We start from the raw sequence: 12,451 nt of genomic DNA on the forward strand, positions 1-12,451 counted from the left end.
ATTTCATTCTACTTCAGTACGCATGATTCATTAAAAAACGTTTTATCAAAGGAAAAATAAATTAATGAATAATAATATAATAACAAATTAAATTATGCAAAAATAGTTTTATACGTAATTTAAAAACAATTTTATTAAAGTTCTTATAAGAAAAGAATACAAGCAAGGTATTTTCTTGTAAAATTTCGGGGACTTACGCTAAGTTACATCTTTTTTACATTTGTTTTTATATAATATTTATGAATATCAATATGCAGTCATACCTAAGATGCAGTCAAAAACACGGCAAATTGTGTAAACATTTTTATGATACAAATATGAAGTGTAATATATTTGCCTCGTGCATTGCACAGAAATGACCTATCATTTTTTGAGCGTTACACATCTCCTTCGCGGATATTGTTACAATGACTTTCTTCTGAAAAAATAGTTAAACACTTTTTTAGCTATATGTTTATACTTTTTAAAAAACCGTATGCAATGTACAAGTATAAAATCAAAGCTTCTAAACACCTTTCATACAGGACACTAATGTTGCAAATATCAGTATATACTGTAAAGTCTTCAACTTCGATATTTTTATTTTATCTATAACATTACAAATCTTAAATGCTACTTATGTATATCTTTAAAAAAGAATATAAGGTAATAATATGTAAAACACGCTTTGATATTGTAATAATAACAAAGCTTTGTTTGAAATATAATAAATATAAATGCCTCTTATAGAAATACTTTTATGAAAGCACTAAGAGTAAAAAAATTAAAGCACAAGCAAACACAACCAGTTCTTCATTATTTAGTTTTCTTCTTCATACTGATATTTTGTTAGAGAGTGTGCTGTATAAAATGTGATAGGTTTCAACAATATGCTTTGTAATTCACACACAGCACAGAAATAAATGCTTAATGTAATAACCATAGAGTTATAAATATATTTTGTAATAAATACAACATTGTTTTTAATTACAGCATTTTGTATTATTAATGAATCTTGACATTTTAATTTTTATTGTACTATATGTTTTATTTTAAATCTAATGTAGCTAAATATCTCGAAAATATTGGCCCTTATAATGGAGTAAATACGTTATTATGCAATTAGCATTATGTTACATTTTGTTTTGTTTCCTTTCTATATTCTTAAACATAAATAAGAACTTATTTATGCTATTTTTACATTACAATTAAGTATTAGCAGAATCTTAATGTATATTTTGTAACCTTTTTTTTTTATTAGCAATATAGTTAATTTTATTTCTTTTAATTGAATAACTTTAAACGACGTACTGCAGTTTTCGTAATGCAAAAACATAAATTATTTTCATAAATTTAATAATCCCTTATAGTACAATTGGTGACATATTTAGAACCTCGTTTTATCGTTTCTAAAATTTGCTACCAAGACTAGAGATTTCATCATGATTTAAAGTATTCTCTTAAATAAAACAATAACAGCGTTTTATCATCTTATCAAGTAAAAATGCATTTATGACATAAATAGGATACAAGAAATCAGTGAATTCGCAAATCTAAATTCTTTTGATTTGATCATTTTTTCCTATCATGATACTGCCTATAAGATACTTGAAGATAGTTTGTGTCTACATATTTTATATTAAATGCAATCAAATGCAAAAGATGTCAGGAATAATAGTATATTTTAATAACACACTTTCATATAAATTTGTGTTCGAAATTTCCGTGTTTTAATGCGCGCAATCGTATATTATAGAAACTTAATCTTTTATACATAAATAATATCTATGTCTATCAGTTGATATCAACATTGATCTTATTGAATTTGTTACATTTTAAAAATTTCCCATTAATAATAATCATAACCAAAATTTAACTACTACAGCTATTCCATGACAAGGAATATTTATTTTGTGTGTGCATTGGCTAATTACTTCTTTGATCCATCAGTCTAGAAATTGCTTTCAATTTGGACTATACGTTTATTTTACAATAACCAATTAGGCAGCATTAAAAACCTGTCTTTAATAACTCTATTATTTCTACATACATGCAAAATTCCTCCTTTATAAAGTGATGTAATATGAATATCTTAAGAACTAATTGTAGGCGTTGATTTGACTATGAAAATTATGCATGAGATTTGCATATGCGTATATACAATTAACACTGAGGTTTGTCCGTAGGAACAAGGCACGGCTGACGTATCGTCTTCTTTCACTGAACAGCGTTATTATTGGTTGAAGATTAACAATAAAGTACACACCTTAATTATTTTGACAGATTTCCAAAGATATTATTTTATTTTTATTTCTGCCAAGTTTCAAAACAATTTACGTCAAATTTCACATCTACTTCTTCATAGAGTTATGAACTTATATAAGTTTTCTAGTATGTAATTTAAAAAATTATGTTTATATGATTGACTTCGCATTGAAAAATACTTTTTTCTTATCATGTATCACAAATAAATGGATATTCTTTGAAATGGTATTTACTATCACTGCTTCAAAACAGCAGTAACAATTTACTATTACATTTCGCAATTCCATTTCAAGATAATATTTAAGATATCGTATTACAAAACATACGTGCAGGATACTATGAAAATCGCCTGAAATGCTGCCAAGTCCTCCAGACAAATAATCAAATATAGATACATTTTCGCAATTTATAATAAATGAACAAATAAAAAGATAACATTTATATCAATAGAGAATGTTTTAGAACTATCATGCAACTAGTAGCATTAGATATTATAATTGAATCAACAAACATTAAATTATTCTTTTATATAGGCAATATGAATATTGAAGTGTAATTTTATCGTGAATTTATTATAAAAAAAAAAACTTGAATCGTTTTTAAAACGTAATAGTATTTCATGCAAAATATTATGAAGCTTTATATATCCAGAAATTTAAGCGTTGATACTTAATAAAATAAACTGATATTATCTTGAATTACTAGTTATCCAAGTAAAATAAACTTATTAACGAACTATTATTATTAATTTTGTTTATCAAATATAAGCGTTTTATACTATACCGCGAACTGTAAGTTATTGTTGTGAAGTCAATATGGAAAAATAGCAGCAAATAAGTGTCTCAAATTAATATTTTTGGAGATCCCAGTCCTTCATAAAGTTGTTGATAACTTATTGTAATATGAAGCATACTTGAAATTATATTCGTACCATCAACAAAATAGGCAAATAATGACGATTAAACCTGAATGGTAACGAAACGGGTACTTGCAATTCACTACCTATGGCATAATTAGATTACAAACATTCATTTGAAATTGACAATCCATACATCCGTTAGTTTTGTTAGTTAACATCAAGAATAATATTTGAGGCAGGAATATTTTTACTTTACTACAATTTAATTTTACTTACGTATCTGAACGTAATTTCTTGTATAGTATAAAACGCTTTACCAAAAGCAAGATAGTACATACGTAAACATATTATAATGTATATAACTAGATGTTATAAAAAATAAATGAAGGACTAGGAATCTCAATGGATCCTGATGGATTTTAGAACCTTCATTGACAGGTGCTTGAGTGCCAAGAAATGATCCATACTTGTAAAAGTTTTCCAAAAGTGATTCTTTTTCAACCCATCTATCATATAACCATTTAGACAATAACTCTGGTTCTCGTGGGACCTAAAATCAATGATGTAATAAAATATTCTCATGGAAAATATGAATGAGTGACGGTCTACATATATTTAAAAAACTCACCACTGAGCTAGGAAAAACTCGGTAAAATAATACTGTTTCACATGGTGGTCGTGAACCAGTTATAATTGTTGGTAAGTCAAGTGGTTTACCTTGAGGATATGCTATCGTTATATCTAGAATCCAATTGATTTGTGGTTTAGCTGCCGTCATATCTATAAAAAGTTTATACAGATTAGCAATACATATGTTACTTAATATATTGTAATTAAACAAGAACTTAAGTTAAACTACAGTTTCTATAAAATTATTTACTTGGCCTACTGTTCAATTGTTGTTCTGCTGTATTATTTTCTTGTGATGGACCAATCGTATCAAATATAGTTTGCATTGCTCCTACTCGCGGTAACGTTACATTTTCAAGAATTGGCAAATTATTCTTTTTAGCATATTTTTGTGATGTCTCTCGTCTTTTACATAAAAATCCTCCTTCTGGGAAGAGAACCATCCATTTTCTGCTCAATGGAATATATGCTTCTTTTAAATGCTTTTCTAGCTTTTTTAAACTCCCTTCCCTTTGTTTTCGACCCTAACACAAAATATCATCAAAAATAAAGTAACCCAGTTACTTAAGATATTATTAATAAACTAACAAATCTATAATCACTTACAGATACAATGAAGAAGTCCTGGTGTAAAATAGAAACTATACCAAAGTTAGTAAATTTAAAAATCCTATCCATAATCCACATTAGATTAGGTAATACATTTGGCTTAGCATTAAATGTTGTCATGAGTATAGGAACATCACCAGTACTTTGATGATTTGCTATTACTAATGTTCTTTCACTAATAATTTCTTGTATATCATCACCTTGTTCTATTACTATAAATTAAATGTTATTTGTTATTTCAGTATTATTTTAATAATGCTATTTTAATTAAATATATAAATTATTTGTATACTCACTATCATAACCTGCAGACCAAGTCCACGTGGATACCATTGCTAACAGCCAATGGAAAAATAATCCTTCGATTCTCCAATATACTTGTGGTTGATAAACTTTTATAGGGAACAATAATGTCATCCATACTACATATGTTGGTATACAATAAATATTGTTGAGTATCACAAAAGTGGTTCTAATAGTACATTTTACAAAATTTAATACTTTATTGATTACCCTGCAAATTCATAAATACACTAAAATTTATAGTCATAAAAATAATTCTTAAATACTCAAATATTTATTTTTATTTCTTTTATTAAACTTTTGAGGGCTCATAAGACTATTGTTTATATCTTTCATAACAATATGGCTAAACTATAATTTAATAGAATAATGTGATTCTGTCACATAAAATTTAATTTGCATCCAATAAATATACAAAAACATTCTTTGTTTGCAATAATATTTGTCATACTAATGTAAAATTTCATCATATAACTTTGCAAAAAGAAATAATATTATTTTTGCTCGTAAAACTCTTATTGATATTTTGTTCCTTGATTACAATAATTAACTTTTGAAAACATTTATTTTAGGTAATTATACTTAAACCACACTTTAACTCACAACTTAAACAACATCTTAAATAAAACCAATAAATATCATACAAAATTTCTTAATTTTAGAAATTGCCTCTCCAAAGCACATTACGCTTTCTAAACTTAAAATTAAGCTTTTTTCCAGAATTTTAATTGAAAAATAAATATAAGTTAATCTAACATTAATGATCGGTTATGTGCAATGGTTATATACCAAAGTCGGGTTTCATATCTCAGTTAAATAAATTTTAAACATATATTACAAGAAATTAAAAAATACAACTGATTATGCTAAAATGCTATAATGATTTCAAATTATTTTAGAAATTACTTGAGAACAAGAAGCCCGGTACTCGTGACATTCTAGGTTAAGGATAAAAAACGTATTTTTTATCAAATTAAAAGTTGGAAGACATGTTGTTCGTAAAATAACTTGTAATTGTAGTAAGAAACGTTTGTTTATTTACATAGAAGTTGGGAACGGGACATGTTGCATTTGATAAAACACGTTTTTAACTTACCTCGTAAAAGTAGAAAAGGAAGAAAAGTCAGTCATTTTCGAAAGACACCACTTGTAATGCAAACTCGACGAAGTTTTAACCACAATTTTTTGTGCATAGCATTCCCTTTTGCATAAATTACATAATAAGGATCATTAAGCGGGATGACATGTAAAGATTCTCGTGCTGTTTACATGAGACGTAAATCTTAAAATTTTGCTAAAGTTGTTAAAATTCAATAAACGCGTTAACCGCTTCGTTTAATCGTTGAATAATTACTCTCGATATCACTAGAAATTCCCAGTCCCAATTGACACACGACTAGTATGATAAGACCGTGTTACACAAATTTATCGGTTTGTTATCGACTACTATTTAGATGACGTTTTTTTCAAAAATACACCATAATTTTGTTACTTCAACTACACGCAATACCACCACGCACATATAACATAAATACAATGGCGACGAAAGTTAATAGGTTGGTAAAAATACTACATAATTTAGCCGATAATTAACATACTATTAATTGGTCAACATTGTATTCGTAATTGAAAGAAGAACAATTCAAAAAGAAAAGAATTTCATGTGTACGTTTATATGGTATGTTTGAAAGTTCATGTTTTTGGAAACCAGGATGGTAGCTCACCAATCAGAAATTTCAAATACCAACATGTAAACTTTTCGTTTACTTCTTTTACATGTTTCTATTAAAATACATCTAAGACGGTTTTTATAAGAATAACACTTCATAAACTCCAAATAATCTTATTGCAATCTAACAGAATACATTTTTATTTGTAATAATATTAAACTAATTAAAATCAGTTAATGTACTAAATAAACCAATCACGGTCTTATTTATTTGCGCACAATATCTTGACTGTATGTTTGCAACTGCAATAAAATTGATATCTTCACTCAGCTCACGTAGAATCTATCTAACTATAACATATTTTGTGCTTAGTTTTCAAGCTACTCGTTAGTGCACACTTCTATCAGAGCTTCTGCTCTTGTGTCGTTTTCAGTCATTTTTACTTATTCTTTCGATCCTTTTTAACTTCTGGAACGATTGTTGAAAAAAACTAGACGTTAAAAATTATTAAAATGACATTAAGTTTATTGAAATGTTCACTTATCAATCATGGATTATTGGAATTAAAGAAATCATCGGCTTTTTTAACATTAAGGCTGTCATTGTATACATCGGTAGTTTCTAAAGGCAATAAAAAGGTACCACTATGTCATATAAAATAAATCTTATGACTTAAAAATGTATCATTTCTCAATAACGCTTTCTTAAATTTATAGCTAAATTATTTTATTTATTCTTTCTCGCAATTTACTCTTTTCTACTATTCTCGTCTAAAATCTTTAAATTAGTTCGTGCATTGTTTTTACATAATCATTAAAGAACTAGTTCTTGAAATAATTTTGCAGAATATTATAAACAAAAAATGTACTGCCTTGTCATAAACAATTTTTTTAGCATACTTTTGAGATGTTACGATGTCATTTGTAATATAACAATTGAACACGTTTGACATTTAATCGAATTAATCATCTCTAAACGAAAACGTAAACAGGAACTTTTTCAATGAAAATAGAGATTGTGGAATGAATTTTATGAAACAAGATGGTATGATACAAATTTTTTATTTTATAGAAAATATTAATTAAACGTGACATTAAATCCTTATGTTTATGTAATGGAAGATACTATATTTATATATTTCATTTTTATATTACATAATTATGTATATAATTCTTTTATGTTGTGTTCCCTTTTTTTTAATTTGATATTGTACAAGCATAAAAACCTATCTGAGTACATATCTATTATCACATACATGGTTTCATCTGACTGACCTTCAATTTCCTCTGTTCAAACTGCTATAGTACTCATTTTGAAGCTATATTCATTCAGTTCTATTATATAATTTACCTTCTCAATATGGTATATGAGCATAAATTATTTTTATAAACAAATTTCATCATTAGTATTATAATAAATTTTTAATGTTGTAATTTCAGGAGTCCAGTGGTGAATTTCGAATTGAAAGAGATACTTTTGGTGAACTAAAGGTTCCTGCTGACAAATATTATGGAGCACAAACAATGCGGTCAAAAATGAACTTTCCAATTGGTGATAGTTTTGAACGAATGCCTGTAAGGAAATCTAATTATTTATTATAGAAAAAGGAAGTTTTAATGCATATAACATTCTTAGTTTATATTTTGAATATTTCTTTAGTATGGGGTTATTGTCGCAATGGGTATATTAAAGAAAGCTGCTGCACTTGTAAATAAAGAATATGGAATGGATGCAAAAATAGCAGATGCTATTAGTAAAGCTGCAGATGATGTTATATGTGGAGACCTTTATAAAGATCATTTTCCACTGGTAATTTGGCAAACAGGTTCTGGTACGCAAAGCAATATGAACACCAATGAGGTATTGACACATTATTAAATAATTTAAGTATAATTGGATAGACTTGTAACTAGTTTATTTATTCTATTTAGGTAATTTCAAATCGTGCAATTGAATTACTTGGTGGTAAACTTGGATCAAAGGATCCTGTCCATCCAAATGATCATGTAAATAAATCTCAAAGTAGCAATGATACATTTCCTACTGCTATGCATATAGCAGTTGCTTTGGAAATTAACAGGGTATTACTTCCTGGTTTGGAAAAATTACATGAAGCATTAGAAGAAAAGGCTAATGCATGGAAAGATATTATAAAAATTGGTAGAACTCATACTCAAGATGCTGTGCCCTTAACACTAGGACAAGAATTTTCAGGTTGGGGTTAAAATATTCAGGATTAAAATATATGTATTAAACTATTTTTATAAAAGCAAATAATTGTAATACAGGTTATGCAGCACAAGTTTGTAATGGCATTAAAAGGGTAAAAGATACTCTTCCAAGATTATATGAGTTAGCACTTGGTGGTACTGCAGTAGGAACAGGATTAAATGCACCAAAAGGTTTTGCGGAAAAATCAGCAGCAAAGATTGCAGAAATTACTGGATTACCATTTGTAACTGCTCCTAATAAATTTGAAGCTTTAGCAACTAAAGATACTATGGTAGAAGTGCATGGTGCGCTGAATACAGTAGCAGTTTCGCTTATGAAGGTATGTTTAAAGAATATTCAATTAAAAAAATCTATATTTGTTATTTTACGTTATATAAAATTTCTATTTAGATAGCTAATGATATTCGATTTTTGGGAAGTGGACCTCGTTGCGGTCTGGGGGAATTATCTCTTCCTGAAAATGAGCCAGGAAGTTCTATTATGCCTGGTAAAGTTAATCCAACACAATGCGAAGCAATGACTATGGTTTGTTGCCAAGTCATGGGTAATCAAGTTGCTGTATCTATTGGTGGAAGTAATGGCCATTTTGAGCTTAATGTATTTAAACCTATGATAGTTGCAAATACATTAAGATCTGCAAGACTATTAGGTGATGCCTGTGCCTCATTCACAAAGAACTGCGTCGTCGGTATTAAACCGAATGTAGATCGTATCAGTAAACTTTTGAACGAAAGTTTAATGCTTGTTACTGCTTTAAATCCACATATTGGTTATGATAAGGTATTACAATTCTTTAATTAAAAGAAGACTGGTTTATTACAGTCTTCAAATATAATATAAAAGTTATATTTTTCAGGCTGCTAAAATTGCCAAGCAAGCCCATGCAGAAAATCTCACGTTAAAAGAATCAGCATTGAAGAATGGCATAACTGCAGAACAATTTGATCAATGGGTGAAGCCGGAAAATATGATTGGTCCCAAATAAATTTTAGCACACAGAAAGAAGTTAAGAATAACAATTTTTTAATTGTTAGCTATTGAATAAATTTTTTGTTTACGTGTTGTAAATTGTGATATAAGTATTATTATTATCAAATACTAAAAGTATTTTTATTGCGTATTAATTATACATATCTAATAATAATTTATATAATAAATCATTTGTAAGAAATGTTACACATAATAAATGCGAAATATTACGACAAGTAGTAATCCTCAATTTAATATACTTTTTAAGTTTTTTTTAAGTTCTGTTCTTGCACAACTATGTTATAATTTGTACTGTAAATCTCATGTGTTATCTATATTACAACAGATATGTATTACAACAGTCTGAGGGCATAGGTCAATAAACAGTTACTTTAGCTTATTAAATTCTACATTAAAACAGCATATATACAAAATGAATATATTAAAGAAAATACAAAGTGTTATTACCAGACTTGGAAATCGCAATTATGGCAAAGTTGGAATAATTGGGGTGCCATTTGATAAAGGACAGGTATTATAGTACATGGTAATATAGTAACATAATGTATAAAGTAATAATATACAGCAATTATAAATATAGCATAAGGAAGGTGTAGCACATGGTCCAGAGGCAATTAGGACAGCTGGATTAGTGCGAGAATTAAAATCATTAGGTAATTATTATTATATATTTCACTGATTTCAAACAGTTTTAAAAACTAAAAATCTAATTTTTGTAACTCCTTACATTAAAAAAGGGTTAGATGTGAAAGATTATGGTGATATTTCATATAAAGCAAAAAATGTAGATGGAGTAAATAACATGTCACACTTGGGTGATGTTGCTGGCTGTACAAGTTATTTATCTGAGAAGGTTCAAGAAATTTTGAAAGATGATCGACGAGTATTGACTATTGGTGGTGATCATAGTGTAGGAATTGGAACTATAGATGGTCATGTTAAGGTATAATTTACTTCTTTAAAAATTACAGCTTTTTCTTTCCACATTGTATATTATACTTTATACCATTACAGGAAAAAGAAAATGTAGCTGTTATATGGGTTGATGCTCATGCAGATCTAAATACAAATAAAACTAGCGAAAGTGGAAATGTTCATGGAATGCCTGTAGCATTATTAACTTCTGAATTAGCTGATTACTGGCCACATCTGCCAGGAATGGATTGGCAACAGCCAATGTAATTTGTAATTATATTACAATAATATTACCAAAACGAAATAGATAAAATAATATATTAAATATGTTATAATTATTTACAGGTTATCAATTAGAAATGTAGCTTATATTGGATTAAGATCTGTTGATCGTTATGAAAGATTAGTTATTGAAAAATTTGGTATTACTGCTTTTGGTATGGAAGATGTTGAAAGATATGGTAATATTATATACTTAAGCTGACCAAAACATTAACAAATCAATTATTAAATGATATCTTTGTCCAGGTATTCATGATGTTGTTTACATGGCACTAAATAAAATAGATCCTAATGAATCAAAATCATTACATGTTAGTTTTGATATTGATTCCTTAGACCCATTAGAAGCACCATGTACAGGAACTCCTGGTAAATTATCTGCTTTTGCCTAGATAATTTTTATTCTAATTCTTACAGTTTATTTGTTTTAGTACGTGGTGGATTGTCACTCAGAGAAGCTGTTCACTTAATGGAAATATTATACAGAACTAAAAGACTAAATGCAGTGGATCTTGTAGAAGTAAATCCTTTCATTGGTAATCAACATGATATTCAATTAACTGTTGAAGCTGCTATACACATAATTCAAGCTGGATTTGGTTATACCAGAAGAGGTCTTAAAGTTCCAAAGGGTGTTACAGATATGCCATTACAGACATTTAGATAAATTATAATCATCTTTATTGATGATATTATAACATTAAAGATAATCAAGTTGCCATGTCAATTCTCCTTTGAAGCTTATATAATAACAAACTTTTGTATACTTTTAAACAATACCACAAAAATATAAGGGAGAAACAAAAGAATACAATATATTTCATTATTATATACACTAATTTTTATGAATCACAAATATCTTATCAGCAATATCATTAAATTTAATTTCTACCTTCTTTATTTCAGTACTTTCATCCGGTTGAACTTGATATTCAAAATATAGTTTTCCTGTAGTGTTAGCCCCCTTTACATTAATACCGAATTTCTTAATATTTCCAGATTTATACTCTGGAAGCGTTATTCTTCCTTCCTTTATAGGTTCTCCTAAATGTTTAATGGTTTCCTTATGATCATAAAATAATTTCAATGCCTTTTTATAAGTTGTTGTTTTCCGAATTTTGTTTTCTAAATCATATCGTACAATAAGTCCTGTAGCTGTAACAATAACACTTCCAAAAAGGGCTATTGTTGATAAATTTTTAAGTGAAGGTATCTAGATATAAAATGGAAAAAAAGTTTTATTGTATTTACAAATTGTTTCTTTTATTTTATACAATTTGTAGGTTAGGTTTTATGCAAAGAAATAACAAGCAAATCTCTTAAATAATAACGTATGTAAGTAATCACAATACTGATTTATCACATGTATTAAATACATACCTTTAATTGTCTTGTAATCATCATCTTTTAATCAATTTGTAAGGAAGTATTTTCCTACGGATACGTTTGAAGTAACCTTACAAACACCGTAACTGTCTCGTGTTCAACATTCAATTATGTTTTTACTTACATTATTCCATTATCGATAAGTATAAATTGGTATTACAATATATAAGTACAATATACAATAACGAAACAGACACTGCTGATAATGAAATTAAATCCTATTACATGTTATTAATAAATCCTAAATATATATATACAGTATATAAGCTATACATACATACATATATATATATATATATATTGCATAATAAATATAAGATAATAATAGAAC

The 12,451-nt window shown here is 27.6% G+C and overlaps 4 protein-coding genes across 8 annotated transcripts; 2 read left to right on the top strand and 2 right to left on the bottom strand.

Moving 5' to 3' along the window:
- Positions 1-106: 106 nt before the first annotated feature.
- Positions 107-6,628, bottom strand: LOC117156122 (acyl-CoA:lysophosphatidylglycerol acyltransferase 1). 3 transcript variants are annotated; one of them, XM_076618523.1, is made up of 7 exons: positions 5,742-6,502; positions 4,639-4,856; positions 4,340-4,554; positions 3,984-4,257; positions 3,732-3,883; positions 3,380-3,653; positions 107-418 (listed from the first exon to the last, which is right to left on the bottom strand). In XM_076618523.1, the coding sequence occupies exons 1-6, from the start codon at positions 5,774-5,776 to the stop codon at positions 3,417-3,419; spliced, it is 1,131 nt and encodes a 376-aa protein (XP_076474638.1). In that variant the 5' UTR covers positions 5,777-6,502; the 3' UTR covers positions 107-418; positions 3,380-3,416. The 3 variants fall into 3 exon arrangements, with proteins under 3 accessions (XP_076474638.1, XP_076474639.1, XP_033188770.1); XM_076618524.1 differs by having other exon boundaries at positions 107-3,653; positions 3,993-4,257; positions 5,742-6,628; XM_033332879.2 differs by having other exon boundaries at positions 107-3,653; positions 5,742-6,498.
- Positions 6,629-6,682: 54 nt separating this feature from the next.
- On the top strand, positions 6,683-9,755 carry LOC117156120 (fumarate hydratase, mitochondrial). 3 transcript variants are annotated; one of them, XM_033332874.2, is made up of 7 exons: positions 6,683-6,953; positions 7,755-7,889; positions 7,975-8,175; positions 8,247-8,529; positions 8,604-8,866; positions 8,938-9,327; positions 9,404-9,755. In XM_033332874.2, exons 1-7 carry the CDS (start codon positions 6,828-6,830, stop codon positions 9,530-9,532), a joined length of 1,527 nt encoding a protein of 508 aa, XP_033188765.1. In that variant the 5' UTR covers positions 6,683-6,827; the 3' UTR covers positions 9,533-9,755. The 3 variants fall into 3 exon arrangements, with proteins under 3 accessions (XP_033188765.1, XP_076474636.1, XP_033188766.1); XM_076618521.1 differs by lacking the exon at positions 6,683-6,953 and adding an exon at positions 7,229-7,359; XM_033332875.2 differs by lacking the exon at positions 6,683-6,953 and adding an exon at positions 7,550-7,677.
- Positions 9,756-9,896: 141 nt separating this feature from the next.
- arg (arginase) lies at positions 9,897-11,622 on the top strand. Its single transcript, XM_033332880.2, has 7 exons — positions 9,897-10,048; positions 10,118-10,190; positions 10,275-10,480; positions 10,552-10,715; positions 10,798-10,913; positions 10,981-11,103; positions 11,166-11,622. Exons 1-7 carry the CDS (start codon positions 9,950-9,952, stop codon positions 11,399-11,401), a joined length of 1,017 nt encoding a protein of 338 aa, XP_033188771.1. The 5' UTR covers positions 9,897-9,949; the 3' UTR covers positions 11,402-11,622.
- On the bottom strand, positions 11,399-12,362 carry LOC117156125 (uncharacterized). The gene is made up of 2 exons (XM_033332883.2): positions 12,115-12,362; positions 11,399-11,947 (listed from the first exon to the last, which is right to left on the bottom strand). Exons 1-2 carry the CDS (start codon positions 12,136-12,138, stop codon positions 11,570-11,572), a joined length of 402 nt encoding a protein of 133 aa, XP_033188774.1. The 5' UTR covers positions 12,139-12,362; the 3' UTR covers positions 11,399-11,569.
- Positions 12,363-12,451: the final 89 nt, after the last annotated feature.

The sequence above is a fragment of the Bombus vancouverensis genome, chromosome 5, assembly GCF_051014615.1.
Source record: "Bombus vancouverensis nearcticus chromosome 5, iyBomVanc1_principal, whole genome shotgun sequence".
Taxonomy (NCBI): Eukaryota; Metazoa; Arthropoda; class Insecta; order Hymenoptera; family Apidae; genus Bombus; species Bombus vancouverensis.

Excerpts from the sequence above, each read along its gene's own strand:
- arg (XM_033332880.2), top strand. The coding sequence starts at position 9,950 with ATGAATATATTAAAGAAAATACAAAGTGTTATTACCAGACTTGGAAAT. Across the intron at positions 10,191-10,274 it reads GCGAGAATTAAAATCATTAG|GGTTAGATGTGAAAGATTAT; the intron begins GTAATTATTATT and ends ACATTAAAAAAG. Across the intron at positions 10,481-10,551 it reads CTATAGATGGTCATGTTAAG|GAAAAAGAAAATGTAGCTGT; the intron begins GTATAATTTACT and ends ATACCATTACAG.
- LOC117156120 (XM_033332874.2), top strand. The coding sequence starts at position 6,828 with ATGACATTAAGTTTATTGAAATGTTCACTTATCAATCATGGATTATTG. Across the intron at positions 7,890-7,974 it reads ATAGTTTTGAACGAATGCCT|TATGGGGTTATTGTCGCAAT; the intron begins GTAAGGAAATCT and ends ATATTTCTTTAG. Across the intron at positions 8,867-8,937 it reads TAGCAGTTTCGCTTATGAAG|ATAGCTAATGATATTCGATT; the intron begins GTATGTTTAAAG and ends ATTTCTATTTAG.
- LOC117156125 (XM_033332883.2), bottom strand. The coding sequence starts at position 12,138 with ATGATGATTACAAGACAATTAAAG. Across the intron at positions 11,948-12,114 it reads TGATTACAAGACAATTAAAG|ATACCTTCACTTAAAAATTT; the intron begins GTATGTATTTAA and ends TTTTATATCTAG.
- LOC117156122 (XM_076618523.1), bottom strand. The coding sequence starts at position 5,776 with ATGACTGACTTTTCTTCCTTTTCTACTTTTACGAG. Across the intron at positions 4,555-4,638 it reads TTGGTCTGCAGGTTATGATA|TAATAGAACAAGGTGATGAT; the intron begins GTGAGTATACAA and ends TTTAATTTATAG. Across the intron at positions 4,258-4,339 it reads AGGACTTCTTCATTGTATCT|GGTCGAAAACAAAGGGAAGG; the intron begins GTAAGTGATTAT and ends ATTTTGTGTTAG.